At 40.2% G+C, this 22,085-nt stretch overlaps 1 protein-coding gene across 7 annotated transcripts in view; it reads left to right on the forward strand.

The window, feature by feature from the left end:
* The window catches only part of PIGN (phosphatidylinositol glycan anchor biosynthesis class N), a 372,057-nt gene that overhangs the window by 280,491 nt on the left and 69,481 nt on the right, over nucleotides 1-22,085 (forward strand). For all 7 annotated transcript variants that reach the window (XR_012847699.1, XM_075826730.1, XM_075826731.1 and 4 more), the window contains 2 exons: nucleotides 16,006-16,092; nucleotides 20,352-20,407. Coding sequence is in view for 6 of the 7 variants with exons in the window: in XM_075826730.1 (XP_075682845.1) it covers nucleotides 16,006-16,092; nucleotides 20,352-20,407 (143 nt within the window). In the remaining variant the exon portion in view is untranslated. The remainder of the gene's footprint in view (nucleotides 1-16,005; nucleotides 16,093-20,351; nucleotides 20,408-22,085) is intronic.

Below are 22,085 nucleotides of genomic sequence, written 5' to 3' on the forward strand. Positions count from 1 at the left end.
TCTAAAATATTCCATAGGGAATCACTTTTTGGTAAATGGTGAACCTAAATCAAATAATGGCCTCTTAAAGAGGCTCTGTCAGCAGAATAAAAATGCTCTATCTCCTACATCAGTTTATCGGCGCTGGAATGTAGTTACTAGCAATGTGTTTTTATTTTAAAAACGATGTTTTTTAACAAAGTTATGGCGTTTAGAACATTTATGCAAATGAGGTCCTTAATGCCCAACTGGGCGTTTTTTAATTTTCAACCAAGTGGGCGTATGACAAAGAGGTAAATTCACTGAAGTGATAAATGAGTAAAATGTATAACTTTTATTTCATAGCTATCTAAAAACAGGGGTACAATCACCACTGTGAAAAGCCCAACCGTGTATTTTAAAAAACGTATTAAACAAATACTCCAGTCCTAATTCGTTTGCGAACCCTCTATGACTGGGTATATAAACAGAGATATCAAATATGGAATCCGCGTTTAAACATTGGTGTAGCAGTGGTTTAGACCCTAAAACACACCGGAGCCTGCGTTAACCGCACCTAAATCTCCTGATGTTAAGGATACACAACAATGCCACTGCCCCCTACGCAAAATTCCCTCACTTAACCCGACCCTACGCGTTTCTATACTTCTCATCAGGGGTCTGCAGCTTGGTCAGTCTGGCCAGGATGCCAGCGATATTTCTTCAGCAGCAGATATTCTACTGCACAACACGGAAGCATGCACGCATAGATGTCAGCGGCATGCTTCACTACGGGACTCTGAGTTACTATGAACTGAATACTCCTCCCTCTGGCTTCGGCGGCATACTATGAACCAGCCAATCACACTCGCCCACCACATCCGTGACGCTCGACCATGTGACTCCCGGCCGTCAGCTGACTCAATGGGAGGCTGTAGAAGTATCTACTTACTGCACAGAGCCTCATACTATTCAGGGATAGAGTATAACAATATTAGGTTGGATACATATTGTGGATCAGCTCAAGACCGCAATTGGACTGCCACGATAGGAGCACCTACCCTGGAGATACATATTGTATGAATGGAAAGACGATATTAATGTCAACCACACTTTGGACATTTAAAACCTTCCTGGACTGAATTACCATGCCTGTTACTATTGAATGGTATACTGCAAGTAACTGTGCTTGGACTAGGATTAATTTGCCATACCCCTACCTAGAGGACCGACAAACCCTGTAACTTTAACTAGATTGTATATTTAAATAAAACAGGTATAATTTGTTTGCTCGTTTAAACCTTCAGGCTGTACGCAAGCCAGTCTGTAAATCCATTGGGCCTCTTTACGCAGAATGAGGTTATCCCAATCCCCTCCCCGTTTAGGAGGATGTACCAGTTCAATTGCCTGAAATTTCAAACATTCTGCCCTGCCTTGATGTTTTGCATGTACATGTTTTGATATGGAAGTATCTCTCGAATTTGTAACATCTCCAACATGTTCCCTAATCCGGCGCCGAAACTGCCGCACCGTTTTGCCCACATAATTCAGTGGGCATGGACATGTAATTAAATAGACTACACCAGCCGTTTTGCAGTTCACGAAATCCCGGATTTCATACTCGACCTTGGTGGTGACACTTTTGAATTTTTTTCCACTTTGGATAAAGTCACAGGCTTTACAACTACCACATCTATGTGTGCCCGGTATCTGCCTATCCAACCAAGTGCCTTTTTGTATTATAGGGTCAAAACAGCTCTGCATCACCCTATCCCTAATGTTTTTACCTCTACGGAACTTGACTGAAGGCCATTGTGTTATCTGATCCGCCAGGTCCGCGTCGGCACCTAGGATACGCCAGTACCTTTTGAGTATTTTCATGATCTCAGATTGTTTGGAGTCAAAAGTACCTATGAGCCTCGTGACCCTTTCCTCTTTCCGTTGTCTAGGGACTAAAAGACTCTGCCTATCTGCATCCATCGCTCCCTCATAGGCCTTTCTAATTACCCCATTAGGGAAGCCTCTCTCCTTCAATCTGTTTGTGAGGTCATGTGCCTGTAACTCAAAATCGTCCATCGAACTACAATTCCGGCGTACTCTCATAAATTGGCCTCTGGGGATCCCTCGTTTGAGGGGATAAGGGTGACAACTGTTCCATTGAAGGAAACTATTGGTTGCTGTCTCCTTACGGTGTACTTTAGTACGTATTGCGCCTTCCTTAGTTTTGATTATCTTAAGGTCTAAAAAAGATAATTCCTGATCACTGATTTCACATGTGGACCTGAGCCCTAGATCGTTTACATTAAGGGCTGCCACAAAGTTATTGAATTCCTCCACTGTGGAATTCCAAAGCAACAACACGTCATCAATATATCTAATCCAGATACCTATTGATGAAGTCCATTTAGCAAAATTATCCCCAAAGACCACTGTCTCTTCCCACCAGCCAAGAAACAAGTTTGCATAGGTGGGAGCAGTGGGACTCCCCATTGCTGTACCACGTTGCTGATGAAAAATGCGGTCTTCAAAGATAAATACATTCCTTTCTAACACAAAGTGTAGTAATTGTAAAACAAGCTGGTTATGAGCCACATATTGAGTGCCCCTGGATTTTAAAAAATATTCCACTGCTTCACAGCCAAGTCTATGTGGAATGGAGGAATACAAAGCCTCTACATCCAAACTGGCCAGAAATGTATTTTGTTCCAATGCGATACCCTCAATTTGTTTTAAAACATCCATGGTATCACGTACATATGATGTGAGACCTAGTACAAACGGACGCAGCACCTGGTCTATATATGTACTTACATTCTGGGTTAGATTGTTAATACCTGATACAATGGGTCTACCACGTAGGGGAGGATACCCTTTGTGGATTTTTGGCAGGCTATAAAAGCATGCCATGATAGGAAATTGTGGAAATAAAAAGTTGAATTCACTAGCACTGATCAGGGACCTGCTCTTTGCATCCCGTAGGATACCTAAAAGTTCCTTCTTGAACACTGCTGTGGGGTTATCTTTTAGAATGGTGTAACAGTCAGGATTGAGCAAAATGTCCTCACACATTTTCTTATAGTCTTCTCGACTCATAACCACAATGTTCCCACCCTTATCGGATGCTTTTAAAATGATATTCCGGTTTTTTTCCAAAGTGGTAAGAGCTACACGTTCAGACCAAGACAGATTGTTATCCATGCCCCTCATATCCTGACTCAAAGCTTTGATCTCTTCACCCACCAAATCTACGAACAGATCTACGTTGGTAAAATCTCCCAATGGCGGCAACTTCCTACTTCTAGTTTTCAAATTAGTAAAAGGACCCAGTCCTGGAGCTCTACTCGATTCCTCAAGTAACCCTTCCAAGGCTTCTAGGCCTTCCAAATCAGATTCCTCTAGACCCATTTCTAGACATTTTTTCCTGTTGTGATGTTTGAAAAACTTAATCCATTTTAATTTACAAGCAAACAAATTCAAATCCTTGATCCAGGTGAATGAATCAAATTTCACTGTGGGGACAAATGAAAGTCCCTTCTCTAAGAGCATGATCTCAGATGGACTCAAATTGTATTCAGATAAATTGATTATTTGTAACTTATCTGTTCCTATTCCCTTTATAAATCCTTTTGTCCCCTCAGCATGTAGCGGGAAATGGGGGGATTGTTGGATAAAAAATTATTACTGCCACTGTTGGAAGAAGCTCTAGCCCGGCCTCTATTCCTACCTCTGGCACCTCCCCTATATTTTTGTCTACCACCACCAGTCCCAAATAATGGGCCTACTCTTTCAGTCTGTTGTTTCACTCTCAGATGTAGAGGGGTCGGATTCTCTTTGACCCCTATTTAACTGCTGATGCTGTTGTTGTTGCTGATTAACAAAATCATAAGCTTTTTTCTCCCTAAATTCCTGCCGATCTCTCTGGAACTGGAAGTGCTTACGCTCTTTTAGATGACTAGTAAACCTCTCTAAGGATTGTTGCAAGGTTTTGTCTTTTTTGTCAAAACCTGGGGTATCAACCAGAGTCTTGACTGTCTCAATCTCTTTTTTTCAATTCAACACTGATATGTTCAAACTGGATAATCTCTTCCTCAACCAAAATTTGCATAAGTCTCAGTGAACTCCCTGTAATCTCCTGCTCCCACCTTTCTTTTATATTAGATGTCTTTAATCTGGGGGCTGGGGCAATAGGGACTCTCAGGCCTCTAGGCACTATTTTATTCTTGAGATAGTTCTCTAGACTCTGAATTTCCCACCAGCTTCTTGTATAATCCTTGTGTAATCTAGTGAGGTTTTTAAAAGTGGATTTAAAGGGAATGTGTTGCCAGAAAAACTTGTTTGTTTTTTTTAATTAAACATTTAGTGTGTAGGTGATTAAACATTGTTCAAATTTTTTTTATTTTTTTCACGAGTCAGGAAATATTATAAATTAGATTCTAATTTATAATATTTCCCATTGCTGGTCACTAGATGGAGCTATTCCCAAAATTGCAGCATTGCATGTGGTGAAGCAACCACATTGCTTTATGCTGCAAAATTGGGTAAAAAGCCCTCGCTCTAGTGAGCTTTCAGCATCCCCCCTCCTTTATCCTGGCTAGTGCCGGGATAAACGAGGGGTTTGAACGGTCTAACCTCCTACACTGTGTGTCGCCATTTTTTGAGCTAACACACAGTGTAGTAGGTTTACATACAGTAGTAAACGTACACAAACACGAACATACATTGAAATCTCTTACCTGCTCCTACCGCCGCGGCTCCCTCCGGCCCGTCCGCTCCGTCTGCTGCCGCTGGTCCAAGTGCACAAGTCCGGAAGCCGCGACCGGAAATAGTAATCTTACTGTCCGGCCGCGACCTCCGGTCCACAGGAAAATGGCGCCGGACGTCGCCAATTTAAAATTGGACTGTGTGGGAGCGGCGCATGCGCAGTTCCCACACAGACGGCGTACACAGAAGTGGATGGGACGGGAGCCGTTCGCAGTCCCTATGGGACTGTGGCTGCCGTATTCCATGTCTGTATGTGTCGTTAATCGACACATACAGAAATGGAACAAAAAATGGCAGCCCCCATAGGGAAGAAAAAGTGTAAAAATAAGAAAAAGTAAAACACAAACACACAAATAAATATAAACGTTTTTAATAAAGCACTAACATCTTTAACATATGAAAAAATAATTTGTGATGACACTGTTCCTTTAAGGGACGCACCCTGCGCTGTATACACAAGTTCACACTCAGAGAAGACGCTTTTTGCCTCACTCATCCATCCCTCTGTATTTAGATCAGAGAGTGCAAAGGCTGCCATACCCAGATATAGTATAATATGTAATGAACTGTACTAATTCGTAATAATTCACTGTATTTAAACAATATATATTGTGCTCCCACAAATATGAAAAATTGTAAATTCACTGAAGTGATAAATGAGTAAAATGTATAACTTTTATTTCATAGCTATCTAAAAACAGGGGTACAATCACCACTGTGAAAAGCCCAACCGTGTATTTTAAAAACGTATTAAACAAATACTCCAGTCCTAATTCGTTTGCGAACCCTTTGTGACTGGGTATGTAAACAGAGATATCAAATATGGAATCAGCGTTTAAACATTGGTGTAGCAGTGGTTTAGACCCTAAAACACACCGGAGCCTGCGTTAACCGCACCTAAATCTCCTGATGTTTACAACAACAATGCCACTGCCCCCTACGCAAAATTCCCTCACTTAACCCGACCCTACGCGTTTCTATACTTCTCATCAGGGGTCTGTAGCTTGGTCAGTCTGGCCAGGATGCCAGCGATATTTCTTCAGCAGCAGATATTCTACTTCACAATCCTATTCTGAATTGACAGAAATTTACCTAATAGTCTGATGTATGTATGCGGCTCCTACCAATGATGGTGAAGTCCCTCATGCACTCAAGTTGCCTAAGATAACCTATGAGCAATGCACCACCACGGCTGAAGATGACGCTGGTCCCTGATACACACACATCTTCTGTGATTGGAAAATATTTGCGGAATATTTACCATTTAGTGATAAAAGCGCAATTATGTATTCGGGGATCCAGTTTCTTTACTTTCCCTCTTGGTCGCTTTTCTAGAATAAAAGGGACGTAGCTCCACAATAAGAAGGCTTTGTGATACATGCCGCTGTATGTTTTATTTTTTATATGATTAGACTTGCACTGGTTTTTAGGAGGAACTTTGAGATTCTAGTGATTCTCCTATCGCTTAGGAACTTTTAAATGACAATCCAACAAGTTTAGAAATTTTTCTTTTAAACAATTCAATGTTTGTTTACTTGTGTGATTATTGGCTTTCCAGTCTTTGATAAAGGTCACTATATATGGCATAGGCCTGTTGAATATCAAATGTTGCCTGACTTATAGCAAAATATAAGAAACTGAAATTAGGTGAGCTACTTATATTCTTTGCAGCCTCTAGGAAAAAAGATGTGCTACTTTCTGGCTGAATACGTTGTCATTTAGAAGAAACAGTTTCAGGTCGCAAAGTCTATGACACATTAAAAATGAGTGATTATCTCATTTATCGGGTAAACAATCGTTCATAGAACGCTCATTGCCGATAATTGCCCTGTGTAAACAGAGCAGCGATCAGCAGACGGACGAGCAAACACTTGTTCATCGACTGATCCTATATTTTTAGAAAAGTAAAACATCATCGTTGTCGGTAGCACATCTCCCTGTGTAAACAGGGAGATGCGCTGCTGACTTGATAATTTATGGGGACAAGCATTTGGAGTAACGAGCGCTCATCCCCATACATGGCTCCTTGTGACAGGAGCAAACGAGCGCCGATCAACGAGCGGTCTTGATCGGCGCTCATTGAATCGACCAAAATTGGCCGGTGTAAGAAGACCTTTACACATGTAAATAAACAAAGAAAAGTCAAATAAAAAAAATAAAAAACATACAATACCCTATAGTTTGCATCTGCAGCTGGACAATGACTTTAACACACGTAAAAGCTTTATAAGTACATTTGAAGACCAAAAAAGAGTAATGGGGGCTAACTGTCATGGAACATTTATTTGGGTAGTCAAGGAGTAATAAAACGGAGTATTCAGTAACATCATAAGCTAAAACTTTCTCAAATAATTGTGGACCCAATATATTATATAAATAGTGCAGACTAAGTTAAAGGGGTTTTACAGCTTTGAATTTCTTCAAGATGCAGCTATTTGGGCCTTGTGGACGCAGTGTTTTGTTTTGTTTTTTTCATCAGTTAAAAGGACCATAACTTTTTAATTTTGCTGTTGACTTTGCTCAGGGGTGGGGAACGTCAAGCCCGCATAGCAAACACAATGTACCATTAGAACACTGGAGTGATGCTTGCTGGAAATGGGCCTCTATACACCTATGTAGATATTGCATTAAAAACCAGACGTTTGCAGCTAGAATAGTCATTTAGCACATTAACAATGTATGGAGTGTATTTCTGATTAATTTAATGTTATCTTCATTGAAAAAAACTGTGCTTTTCTTTCAAAAATAAGGAAATTTCTAAGTGACCCTAAACTTTTGAACGGTAGTGTATGGGGGCATTATACTGAGTATGGGAGGGGGAGCTCATGTGGTAGCTGCTTTGGGGGGCATTATACTGTATGGGACAGCTGTGGGGGGCATTATACTGTGTGGCAGCTATGGAGGGCATTATACTATATGGGGCAGCTATGGGGGGCATTATACCGTAAGTGGCAGTTATGGAGGACATTATACTGTATGGGGGGCATTATTCTGTATGGGACAGCTATGGGTGGGGGTTATACTGTATTGGACAGCTATGGGGGGCATTATACATTGGGCAGCTATGGGGGCATTATACTGTATGGGGCAGCTATGGGGGGTATTATACATTGGGCAGCTATGGGGGCATTATACTGTATGGGGCGGCTATGGGGGGCATTATACTGTATGGGGGCATTATACTGCATATGGCAGCTATGGGTGGCATTATACTCTGGTGGTCCGCTATGGGGGAATTATACTCTGTGGTGGCATTATACTGTGTGGGGGCAGCTATGGGGGCATTATATTTTATGGGGGGCAGCTATGGGGTAATTATACTGTGGGGGCATTATACTGTGGGAGCATTCATGGGGTCTCTCTGGCAAGTCAGCTGGGCATAGGCATGCACAGGGGTCTGGTGGTGTTGTGGCCCAGGGTTCTGGTGGTAGGGGTGCCCAAGCTAAATTCTTGCACCAGGGCCTATGAGCCTTTAGCTATGCCCCTGCGGGCTGGCACAGTCCAGTCACCTGACCTCGCGTCAGTGACGTGAGGTCAGGTGACTGGACTGGTCCACTCCTGTCACAGCACGCCCCGACCTCACTCTGACGCTGTGTGATTCCCTCTTTGTCTCAGTCTGCCCTACTCACTCACATTTAGGAGCAGAAGAATGGCGAATGGAGCCAAGTAAGGCGGCGGCGGCGGGGGGCTGATTGAGGTCGGTGTGTGTCAGCCCAAGAGTGGATCAGTCCGGTCACCTGACCTGAGTCAGTGACGTGACGTGAGGTCAGGTGACCGGACAGGTCTACTCTTGGGCTGGCACAATACAAAAACCTTACCTCAAGTCAGACACGTCAGGTTAAGTGACTGGACTGGTCCACTCCTGTCACAGCACGCCCCGACCTCACTCTGACGCTGTGTCATTCCCTCCTTGGCTCCGTTCGCAAGTCCTACTTACTCGAAGTGAGGTCAGGTGACCAAAGGGTCTTTTTTTCATCAATGACATTTGATATATCCGCAGGATATGTCATAAATGTCCGATAGATGCGGTTGCCAGATCTATCTCAAGAACAGGGCTCTTAAACATCGTTCTACTTCTTTGTGCTGAAGCTTGAGATTTCCGACCATGAAGAATAAAACCGTTTAACTTACTGAGCTATGCTGTTTCCGTAAGTCCCATAGAGCTGAATAGTAGTTACGGAAACAGCGTAACTCCCATTCTACGCTGCTTCCATAACGAACATTCACTACTATGGGAGTTATGGAAACAGCGCAGCTCAGCGAGCTACGCTGTTTTCTTCATGGTCTGAAATCAGCGGGAACACAGTGGTAGAACGGGGTTTAGGGGCCCCGTTCTAGAGATAGGTGCGGGTCCCAGAGGTGGGACCTGCATCTATCTGACATTTATGACCTCTCCTGTGGATAGGTCATAAATGTTCCTCATAGGAAAACCCCTTTAAGTAAGGAAGTCGGAACAACTTACTGCTGCGAGTTCTTTTCAAACCTTGCCATTGTTAAGAGTCCACTGCGCTCCAGACTGACCGACGCAACATTATCAATACCGGCGAACATCACACGCCTCACCAAAGAGAAGCCATTCCAGCCATCATATTAGGGGTGAGTTAATTAAAGGTTTGACCAAATATAGCAGGCTCATTTTTAAGTTGATCATTTTGTATGGCCTGCAAATTATGTTATAAATATCCAAATGGCCTTTGGCAGAAAAAAGGTTCCCCACCCCTGACGGAGCTGTATGAGTTTTTAGTTTTTTTTCTTTGCTTCGTTATGATTACAGCGTTATCAAATTAATATCGTTTTTGTTTTGTTCTACTACTTTTGCACATTAAAAACCATTTTTAAAATTAAATTCATTTGTTTTGAGTCGCCACATTCTCTTTTTTTTTTTTTTTTTTTACAGTGAACCACTCTGTTTGAGGGTTATTTTTTATTGCGGGACGAGTCATATTTAAAAATGGCATTATTTTTGGGTGCATAAAGCTTGTTTTTTTGAGGGAAGATGGAAAAAAAATAAACCCCAGCGATTCCACAATAGTTTTTTTCATTTTAAATTTATGCCATTCACCATGTGACACTGTGCATTGCCCTGGAGCCTGGACAGCAAAAAGAGTTCTGGGTGGCCCGCAAATGACACTCTGCGGCCATCCGAGCCTCAAATCATGGCTGTTAGCACGCCTATGGTCATGTGCATGAGGCCTAAATATAAATAAATAAATATGCATTGCTGCTGAATCTACTTACAATAGTGAGGTTCTTAGCGTGCATTTTTAGCAAATTGTGTGAGCCCACCTGCCCGCGACAAGACACCCTCTATAAGGTGGGTCCCTACGTTGCTCATACACCCAGAACTGGGACTAAACCTACATAAATTTCTGGGAATGGTAGGAACCTGCATTAAAATGATCCAGGGCAAAGTAGGAGGAGTGCATGATCAAAAAATTGAGGCAGTCGCTAACGCCACATAAGAAACACAAAAGTTTGAACAGCACATTCCGGCAAAATGAAATAAAACATGTATACAGGTGAAAGAACGCCTGTGACTGCAAATTTTTACATCACACGAGAATTTGGCGGCAGCACACTGCGAACACCAAGCAAACGTAATGATATTTGGCCAGTGTGAATACAGGACAATATAAAACTATTGACGATCGTTTTGTCATAAAAAGCATTTTTGGGATCACGATATGTAAATGCCGCTCGTACCGACATTTACAAAAGACATTGTTGCCTATGCATAACTTTTGTGAGAACTGTCTCTAGGCAACAATGATGCTCCCCATCAAGGATTGTCCTGATGGAAATGTCTATTAGATCAATGCAATGGCATTTGAAAAGTTGTGACAAAAAAATTAACCTTTACCCTAATATCGCGATCAGATAGAAAAGCTAAAAAAAACATATAATGTAAAGGGGTTGATAAGCAATGTGACATGCTGTACCTGCATTGGTAACAGATACTAGATGCGAAGTGCTGTTCTGTTCTCTATGTAGGAATGGATGCATCTGTATAGGATGTATCTCAGTATGACACAATAGTTTATTGTAGATCTGATACCAACCCCTAAGGGTATGTTCACACGACAACGCCAAAAACGTCTGAAATTACGGAGCCGTTTTCAGGAGAAAACAGCTCCTGAATTTCAGAAGTTTTACAAGTGCACGCGTTTTTCACGGCGTCTTTTACGAACGTAATTGGAGCTGTTCTTCATTGGAGTCAATGAAAAACGACTCCAATTACGTCCCAAGAAGTGTCCTGCACTTCTTTGACGCGGCCATCATTTTACGCGCCGTCTTTTGACAGCGACATGTAAAATGACAGCTTGTCTGCGCACAACATTGTAAGACCCATTGCAGGCAATGGGCAGATGTTTGCCGACGTATTGGAGCCGTCTTTTCAGGCTTAATCCGAGGCGTAAAACGCCTCCATTACGCCTGAAAATTCTCGTGTGCACATACCCTAAGAAATAAGGCAATAATGTGGCCAGATGGTGACAGAGCAGTGAGAATTCCTATCGCATTTATTGTAGAAAAATAAACTAAATAGTCAGGCTATAAATATACAACTATTTTTAGTCATCCCTATATTCCTTTAAAAAACCCAATTTTTATATATTTATGCCAAGCTGTCTCTAGTTTTCACAACAATCATGCCTGTACTGCTGTCAATTGCCTTCTTATATGATCATACTTTAGTAAAAAATGTTTAATAGAGAATGTCAATGATGACACATTTCAGATGTTCTTGTGTGTTGATTGCTCATTCCTTAAAATCAATGCACAGTTGCTCAGCTTAGTATCATGTTCTATTGACTGCTCTTTTCAATGCATTTTCTTTTTATTAAAGTCAATATAAAACAATTTAAAAAGTAAAATGAATCATAATCCCTCCTTAGGCAGCTGTAGAAGTACATTAGATGTTGTGCAACAAGAATTGTTGCGCCTTACCTGCATATTTTTAGTCTTTTTTTATTTATTTTTTTTGTGTTTTTTTTTTTAAATTCCCTTTTTGTAGGTTTTTTTTTTGTTTTTTTTAAAATATGTTGTTTTCCATGTATGCTTTTGAGTGGGCAGGGTCTTCTTAGCGTGATGTTTGCCTTTACTTTAATGGAGTTTTCTGATGCCCACAAATCCCATAGGGCTGTGCACAGCATACATAGTTGCAAAGTAACTATAGTTGAGAAAAGACATATGTCCATGAAGTTCAACCACAGGAAAGGAGAGTATGTGGACAGAGGTAAGGGGTAGGGGTAAATTTTATAACTTTGTTTCCCCCTATTCTAGAGGAAGGTACTTCCTCACATGTTAGCCCTACGTATAGCGTGTACATTCGGTAAACTCCCAATGTACACTCTAACTGTGCCCCTAGGGCTCCATTAGCTCGACGGAGGCCAAAAGAGTGTCCCTTTGGCCTCTGCTGGGCTGTAATATGTCTGTATACTTTTTTCTTTTGAGGATAAAAATTACGTAGTAGAGTACTTTATTCTATCCTAAGGTATCCTGCAAAAAAAGTATTCTGTGTGGTGTACATTATTTTTTTTTTTAAACATACGTGGGAGCCATTGTGTGACAGATGCCGCTGTATGGCATCCGTCAGAGCTATATGTTAAACATATACCTCAGGTAGCTAACGTTAGTCTTAAAAAATTTCCTCCATTGTGCTTAAAAGACCGTATCACATCCTAGGCTCACTTCTTCATCTTTCGCCTGGATGCTGCGGCCTTGAGATAGGTGCATTTTGTTAATCCTAATATGTATGTGTCATACCTTGCACAAAGCACATCTATATTGTGTATATGTACACTAGATAAAAGAGCTGAAAACACAAGAGGAATTTGGCCATTATTAGCTTGATACATTGTAAAGTTTCATTTAATGCTTGGCTTTGTGTAGAAACAGAATGCTAAACAAAAAAATATGAGCTGCTAAATATAATATCACTACACTGTTGACATACATATCCTAACAAACGTGTTCTCTGTGCATTCAAAGGATTAAATTATCCAACTGTGTCTCTTTGGAGGTGGTAAAGTACATATGTAGCAACTAGTTTGCTTTTAGAATGAACAAAAATGCTTTTATCTTTCCAAATGCTTCAACCACATTGAGCTTGTTTTCAACACAAATGTAGTAGAAGGGCCAAGACCATCTGCATCCGTTAACATTGTTTGCCAAGTTCAAAACAATTCTCTGGCGATTTATCAATGTTTCTTTTATCTCTACATTTTTACAAATTCCAAAGTTTATCAGTGGTCCAACCACTCTAGCATTTACTTTTTTTTAAAAGAAAACCGAATGAAAAATAAATATATATACAGTGCTGTGAAAAAGTTTTTGCCCCTTCCCAATTTCTTCTATTTTTTCATATTGCCATACTCGAATGTTTCAGATCAATCTACTTTTTAATATTCTACAAAGATAATCCAAGTAAACACAATGATTTCATTTATTGAAGGAAAAATGCTGTTCAGCCTTACCTGGCCCTATGTGAATAGGTAATTGCCCCCTTAGCTACTAAATCAACTAGTTAACCAAATTCAATTGGCAATTGGGTTCTATTTCACAAGCCAGACCCAGGCATGATTACTGGCAGACCTATTGAATCGAAACATCACTTAAATAGAACTTGTCTGGCAATCTGAAGCAGGCTAGATGGTCTAAAAAAGCAGCACATGATGCCACGTCCTAAAGAGATTCAAGTACTGATGCCAAACAAGTAATTGAAATCTACCAGTCTGGAAAGGGTTACAAAGCCAATGCTAAGACTGTGGGACAACAGCGAACCACTGTGAGAGCGCTTATCCACAAATGGAGAAAACTTGGAACAGTGGTGAGCCTCCCAGGAGTAGCCGGCCTACCAAAATTTCACCAAGAGCTCATCAACAACTCATCCAGGAGGTCCCAAAAGAACCCAGACAAACAACTAAAGAACTGCAGGGCTCACTTGCCTATGCTAAGGTCAATGTACACAATTCCACAATAAGAAAGACACTGGGCAAAATTGGTATCCATGGAAGAGTTGCAAGGCATAAACCACTGCTGACATTTGCCAAAAACGATCTAGATGACTCCCCAAATCCCCAGTACTTTTGGCATAATATTCTGTGGACTGATGAGTCTTGGGTGGAACTTTTTGGAAGACATGGGTCTCGTTTCATCTGGCGCAAAGCTGACCGCGCATTCCACTAAAGAAACATCATTCAAACATGGTGGTGATTGCGTGATGGTCTGGAGCTGCTTTGCTTCTGTGGGACCTGGTCAACTTATAATTGATTGAACCAGTAATTCTTCTCTTTATCAGAAAATCTAGAAGGAGAATGTCCACCTGCCAGCGCGTGACCTGAAGTTCCAGCGCAGTTGAGTTATGCAGAAGGGCATTTGTTCGAAGCACACAAGCAAGTCCACCTCTGACTTAGCCACTCCAAAACCTTAATTTGGTTTCTTTTGAGCTATTCAAAGTCCTGACCTGAATCACATTGAGATGCTGCGGCAAAAACCCTAAAGGGAACCTGTCAGTCCAGTTAGAGCCACTAAACCAACAGCATACTGTTATGCAAAATGAATACTGTAACCTGATGTAACCTGTGACCTGATGAGCAACTTCCCCTTTTTTACTTTGCACCAGTTTTGATATATCTCCTCCACTTTACTTTATGCTAGTGGTAAAATTTGGTTGATACAATCAGCATTTATTTGCGAAAAAAACATTTTATAAAAAAAATTAGCATTTTTCTAAATTTGTATGTATCTGCCACTTTCACACTGCAGTATTTTGATCAGTGTTGCATCAGTATTTCAAAGCCAAAATCAGGAGTGGGTCCAAAACGATCAGGTATTGAATTTCATTACTCTTTTTCTGTTTATTTTTAATTCCTTGTTTTGACTTCTAAATACTGATGCAAAATACTAATCAAGATACTACCTTGAGAAAGTTGTCTAAGGCTACGTTCACATCTGCGTCAGGGCTCCGTTCCGACGTTCCGTCTCAGCTTTTCGTTCGAACGGAGCCCTAACTGACACAAACTGAAACCATAGCCTAAGACAGATAGTAATACCACACAAAATAGATACTAATTAAAATGTAACATATGTCTACTTTATGTTAGCACAATTTTTTTTAAATACCGTATTTTTCAGACTATAAGACGCAGTTTTTAGCAAGAATAAATCTTGCTAAAAAGTCCCTTCGTCTTATAGTCGGCAGTCAAGGGACCCGGCAGCGCCGGCCCCCCTGACCACTTCTTACCTAAAGGGGTTGTCCGAGATTAAATGACTTTGTGTTAATGCTGTAATTTGGAAAATGTAAAGTATATTACAAATGTATTTACATTTATAAAGTGGCCCCATTTCCAGATCCTGCTGTGGGGTACTTGACGGGTGACGTCACTCTCTGCACTGGCTCTGGCCGCTGTGTTGATCTTCAATTATTTTCCGGGTATACGACACGTCACTTGTGACGTGCCCTGTATGGGCTGTTCTGTTGTAATACGCATGCGCGGCCCCTGCTGTTATCTCGAGAACAGCAGGGACCACGAGAATAGCAGTGACAGCGCATGCGCGTTACGGGCTGTGCAGCAGAACAGCCCATACACGGCACGTCACAACTACATGGAAGTTCTGAATACAGCCAAGTGGGTTTTGGAAATCTGTGTGGAAATCAGATCATGCTGTGAATTTTTATATCCACAGCATGTTCATTCTGTTGTGAAAATGTCACATATTTTCACTGCAGATTTCAGCCTTCGCAATGCATAAGGTGAAAAGTGCATTCAAATCATTGATTTAATTTGTACATGCAGACTTTGGCCACGGATTTGTAGCAAAATCTGCGTCAGAAAAAGTCCACTACATGTGGACTTACCCATATAGTGTACAAAACTGTATATGATTGATTTGACTGACATTTTCTTATATCAGAGATTGTAATTGTCCTCATTGTTAGCTTTTTCATGTAGTTTATGTATTAAACAGGTAGTACTGCTGTAATAACGAATGTATGCTCTTATACTTTGGTGTATTTTCTCAAGATCAAGTGACTCTAAACTTGTGACAAGCAGTTAGCATTAGATAATGGTTTTGGTCTTTCTGGTGTGATGGATCTCCCACTTGGTTCATCATGAAATCATCCATTATACACCCTGCTGAAACTGCTACTTTAAAGATCCTTTTCCTTTTGTTCTTATTACGGACACCTGTCCAAATCATGGTTTACGGAGGAGAATTCATATGCTTTTATTACAGGTGACTAGAATGACACATCACATTGATTTTCTCTTGTTTCCCTCACAGCTTAACAGCATTGACTTCTCCTGCAGTGCTGATATAACTCAGTTTCGACAACTGAACTTAGATGACACTCGAAGAGCTTTCTTTTTGGTATCCTTTTTTTGTGTTATCAGTGAACAAAATATCTATATTGGAAAATGCATATTGTTGTGGAAGAAATTTATTGTTTTAGCTAGTATATTTTTGTAAAATATTCTGAGTTTTTGACTACTTGTGTCTATTTTATTTCATTTTTTTTAGATTGTTAACTGACATTTGACGTAACTGTACATCATGGCCAGGAAGGGTGATTATGGAGTTTGGAGATGACCACAGCGAACGCTGCATCTCCGCCATTAGAAAGCGGGTGGGGTCCTCCTTCACACCATCGCCCCATCGTGACACTATTGTAGTGTACCGATGCTTGTCATATCAGCCTGGAAACCTAATGAAGGCCCCCTAAAATCTGCCATCTTTGTGCTCCTATTAAGCTCTAAAAATTACAATACATTACAATACATTGCAATACATAGGTGTTGCGGTGTATTGTACAAGCGATAAAAAAATTTGTTTGTTCAAGTATCCTAAATAAAAATGTAAAAAGCTATTAAATAAGGGGTTTAGCCATCTACAAAAAATAGAAAAATATTGAAAGCTTAAAAAAAAACAAAAAACCTTTTTGCCAATTTTTTGTAAGGTAATGTAAAAAAATAAGATAAATAAAACATTAATTAGTATTGCTGTGTCAGTAAAAGTCCAAACTACTGCAATATAACGTTATTGGTACTGCAGGGTGAAAGCCGTAAAAAACGCTCCCAAATAAAAGTGAATAAAAAGTTATCAAGAACTCGTATGTACCCCAAAGTGGTACCAATAAAGACTACATCTTACCCTGCGAAAAAACAAGTCCCCACGTTGCTCCATCGACGGGAAAAAAAAAGATATGGCGACTTAAAATAAATATATTATTTTTTTTTTACGAAATTGTGTTTTCTTTGTAAAAGTAGTACCTTGAAAAAAATATATATATTTGGTATCACCATAATCGTATTGAACCGCAAAATAAAGTAAACCTGTTTTTACCACATGGTGATTGCTGTAAAAACAATGGAGGAATCTGTTTTCTTCCCATTCCACCCCACAATTATTTTTCCTGTTTTCCAGAACATTGTATGGTGCCATTAAATACGACAACTCTTCCCACAAAAAACAAGCCCTCATACGGCGATGGCAACAGAATAATAAAAAAGTTATGGCTTCTAGAAGGTAGGAGGAAAAAATGAAAAATGGTTGCGGGTTAAGCAATAATTTCTACAGTTCAGGTTTGTTTTCCTAAAATTCGGAACAGATGAGAGTACTTATTTATCATTACAAAATTGAATACATTAATCAATTTTCATTATGGAAATATCAGTAATAAGTATATGACCAGTTTCTTGGTCTCCTTCATTTGTAATAATAGAAAATATCAGTCAAACGGTGCTTTGCAAAATATTAACCCCTCTTGGTGCTTTTCCTGTAATGTTGTGTAACAAACTGGAATTAAAATGTCTTTTATATTTGATTTTGTCTAATGTACGTACCTGACAAAATTGTCCAAATTGTTTGTCGAATAAAAATAAAAATTAAAAGTTTTCACAAACTATGAAATCTAATATAATAAAATGTAAAACTTATGGCACAACTACAACCCTGACAAAAGAAGGCCACCCACCAAAAGTCATAGACCAGGCAAGCAGGGCATTAATTACAGATTTAACAAAGACATCGATGATGACACCAAACGAGCGCTAAAGATCCACAGCGGAGATAGATGTATCTGTCCATAGCACCAATATAATCCGTACACTCCAGGTCTGCCACATTTGTACTCCTATAGGACACTTCATAGGACACTGTAAGAAACCCGATATACTGCAATACATTAGCATTGCAGTATATCACATAAGCAATCCAATGATCGCTGGTTCAAGTCCCCTAGAGGGACTTCTAAAAAAGGTTTTTTTTAATGTTCCAAAAAAGAAAATATTAAACCCTTATCTGTTTTGTTTTTTTTTTTACCCTAAAGTAATGCCAAATAAAAATAGAGTTAACATAACTGGTATCACCGCGTCCATAAAAGTTCGAACTATTACAATCTAATGTTATTTAACCCGCTCGGTGAATTCCGTAAAAACATTGAAATTGCTGTTTTTTGGTGACATAAGCTCCCCAAAAACTGGAATAAAACGTGATCAAGAAGTCGCATGAACCGAAATGGCACCAATAAAAACTACGGCTCGCCCAGCAAAAAAATAAGTTTTTAAACCAAATACAAGCCCTCATACGGCTCTGTCGAAAGAAAAAAGAAAAAAAGTTATGGCTTTTGGAAGGCAGGGAGGATAAAACTAAATTGGCCGTGTCATTAGGGGGTTAAAGGGATGAACATGTAAATGCACAATGTGACAGGTGGGAGAGAGTAGGTGGGAGTAATCCAGTGTAAAACATTAGTTAAGCGGTATTCGTTTTCACTATTTTCAAGTAGAAGAAAGCTTTTAGAATTGTTAGGGTATGTTCACACGGGCTATTTTCGTCCGTTTTTCGCGCCGTAAAACAGGCGATGAATCGGAAGCAGAACGCCTCCAAACATCTGCCCATTGATTGCAATGGGAAAAACAGCGTTCTGTTCCGACGGGCCGGTTTTTTACGCGGCCGTTTTGAAGAACGGCTGCGTAAAAAAAACGGCTGCGAAAAAGAAGTGCCGGTCACTTCTTGGAACGTTTTTGGAGCCGTTTTTCATAGACGCTATTGAAACCAGCTAAAAAAACGCAGCGAAAATCGCGAGTGGCTTAAAAAACGTCTGAAAATCAGGAGCTGTTTTCCCTTGAAAACCGCTCCATATGTTCAGTCGTTTTTGAGTTTGCGTGTGAACATACCCTTACAGTTGTCAAAATTTAAAGTCTATCTAAACGTTCAACGAACTAGTGACCTGTCAGACGTTTGGATTGGTGGGCGTCCCAGCACAGACATCCACCAATCTAAAACGAAGCGGCAGAAGTGCTTGCGTGAGCGCTCAGCCGCTTCGTTTCTGTTGAGCTTTTTCCGGAAAGCAATGTAGCGGAGTAGGTGCTCAATAGAAAGTCTATGAGCTTGTACTCCAATACATCGGATTTCCGGAAAAAGACTATCAGAAATTAAGCGGCTGTGCGCTCACACGTGCACGTCTCAGTGCTCATACCCCCACCAAACAAAACTTGCTTTTTTAGAACAGGATAACCTGCTTCTGTCTGCCATGTTTATTGTAGAAATTACTGTCTGGAACAGCATCTCTGGCAAGTAAATGTCCCATGATACCTTGCCCAGACATCATGTACAGAAGTATGACCAGCTAACATCTATCATAAACTAGAACTATATAGGTCACTCCAACTTGTGATCAGTATGCTGGACAACTACAAGTAAAAGTCCAAAGCATCGGAGAATCCCAGGAGAGATTGTAGACTGTGCCCTATGCAGCAGCACTCGCATCACAGACATTTCACAAACTTCAAGACTGAAGGAAGGGGCAGGGATGGTTTGTTGGCAATAGCCTTATATCTTCTACAACAAAAATTAAGTAACCCGGAGGAGACTCGGTAGAAAGCAGAATACACAGGGAGATGCAGAATTGCAGTTGTCACCCCGTGAATTTTTGGATTGTTGCTGTGTAACTCCCCAGGCACATTCTGCTTGATGTGTTATTACTTAGAAACATAGCGATCGCAGTGACATCAGAAATACTGGTTATAAGGAAGAATTCACATAAGAAACTATGTTTCCGTTGAACTATAACCACTAAGAAAATGTATGTTTTCAAAGTTAAATTAGAAAAGTTTTAGATTAGTTGCTGCAGGTAAAACGACTGCTTTTACAGCAGTTTTCCAAAACAACCCCCAACATGACTGCGTAAAATTGAAATAACGTGATTTCCAGTGAAGTTTGTGTTTCAAATAATAGCATTCTATCTTTAGAGATCACATTGAGTTGCCTCATCCTTTTTAATAATCTTTCTTTCTTTGTGAGGTTGCTTTCTTTGAAGTAAACTTTTAATTAACATACACTTTTTGTATTTCCCTATTAAAGACTCCGCATGCACACAATCTCTTTGATTTGTACGTTTCCTTCTATAAAATGATGTTTTTGTAAAGATTAATATTAAACATGTTCTGTCTTCCACTATACTGCTGTGGAGGTGAGGGAAGTGCTGACCGGTAAGTAATTACATCTGTTTGGACACTTATCATCGTGTCAGAGGCATAATAATATATAGCTGTCTTAGTCATCACACGGGCAACCTTCTGGCTGCGTCAGCTACCACCACTTAATACACATTTTCCTTAATGTTCTGCTAGGTGTTCTTTATAGTCACAGCTTTTTTCGGGACTGGAAATATAGCGTCAATTAACAGGTAATGTAAAAAAAAGAGACCAAAATGTGAAATCCATTACTAGTCTAAACTAGTGTCAGATACCAACCATGTGAGATAAAGGAGAGTTGCCTATTGATCCTGTACCAAAGCTGCAGGAATTATTATAATGTTTTTATCTTCTAATTATACCGTATAATTACTGGACTGTCACAAATAGGTGTTATTTTCCAAGCTGTCTGTTCATAATCCGGTGACAAGTTTCTGTTTCCTCGTAAGGATATTGATGTTCTTTAAGTACTTGTGTACTTTTCTCTGAATAAGAATTGTAGTATTTGTTCTGGTGTGATGAAAGGAATTATTGATATATAATCATCTCACCTTTTATGTGTTCTCTCCCCTTACGCTTCACCTGAGCTCCGCGGTCAATTTCTTCTTGTTTTCTGCCTTCTGCTTGATTACACTTATTCATGACTTAAAACCCCTTGTAATTCCACTCAAATAGTGTTACAAGGCAAAATTAAATAAATATGTATGTATGTGTGTGTATGTATATATATGTGTATATATATATATTTTTTTTTTTAATTTTTTTTACAGGGTGATTAATCACTTCCTGACCAGGAGCTTTACCCCCCTTCCTGACCATGCCAATTTTTAAGTTTTAGCCATGTGCCATTTTAAAAGCAAATTGTTGTTCTATTATTTTTATAACCTACGTGTATTTGGTCTTGTTTTTCTCAGAACATATTGGGTTTCCATATTGTGTAAAAAAATAATAGATATATTTTACTTTTTTTTTTAAAAATATGGAAGGAAAAATGGAAAAAGAAGTTGAAAAAAATGTGAATGTGTGATTTTAGGTGTTTTTTTTTTTTAATATCTGGTGCATGCCACTGGGTAAACACACATGTATACATATTTGGCAACTTCTGCCGACTTCAATGATACCAAATATGTGTGCATTTCTTACACGTTGGGTGCAAGGTGGCGCCTACAATGAATGGTGCGCAAACTTGCTTTTAGAGAAAATATTTCCAAAGCTGGTTCGCGGACACCATACAACCATTACAGATGTTGTGGCATTTCCAGTCCACAAAAACTGATGACCTATCCTCAGAATAAGCCATCAATATCTGATCGGTCAGGGTCCGACACCCGGCACCCCCGTCGATCAGCTGTTTTGAAGGGACCACAGTGCTCGTACGAGCGCTGCTTCCCCTCCATTTCCTTTACTGCTCACACTGTGACCCGCAGACACACTTGTAGCGGCGATTCACAGTTTTACAGCCTTCTCCCATTCAAGTGTATACTGTAATACTGTGAACCGCCGCTACAAGTGGGTCCGCGATTCACAGTGTGAGCAGTAAAGGAAATGAAGGGGAAGCGACGATCGAACGAGCATCGCAGCCCCTTCAAAACACCTGATTGGCGGGGCTTCAGGGTGACCGGCCACCACTGATCAGATATTGATGGCTTATCCTGAGGATAGGCCATCAATTTTTGTGGACTGGAAAACCACTCTGACACCCCAAAAATTATTATTTTATGGAATTTAACCACATATCAAAGATTTGAAAATCTGCCTTGTAAAATGTCTGCAGCATGCAGTTTTGTAAAATCTCATCTACTTGCCTTGTACTGTAATCCTCTGCAGACTTTGCCTGCGCAAAACCGCAGGTAAAATGTGCCGTGAATTCACCACATCTAACGTCACCCT

This window comes from Rhinoderma darwinii, chromosome 5, assembly GCF_050947455.1.
Source record: "Rhinoderma darwinii isolate aRhiDar2 chromosome 5, aRhiDar2.hap1, whole genome shotgun sequence".
In the NCBI taxonomy this organism is placed as follows: Eukaryota; Metazoa; Chordata; class Amphibia; order Anura; family Rhinodermatidae; genus Rhinoderma; species Rhinoderma darwinii.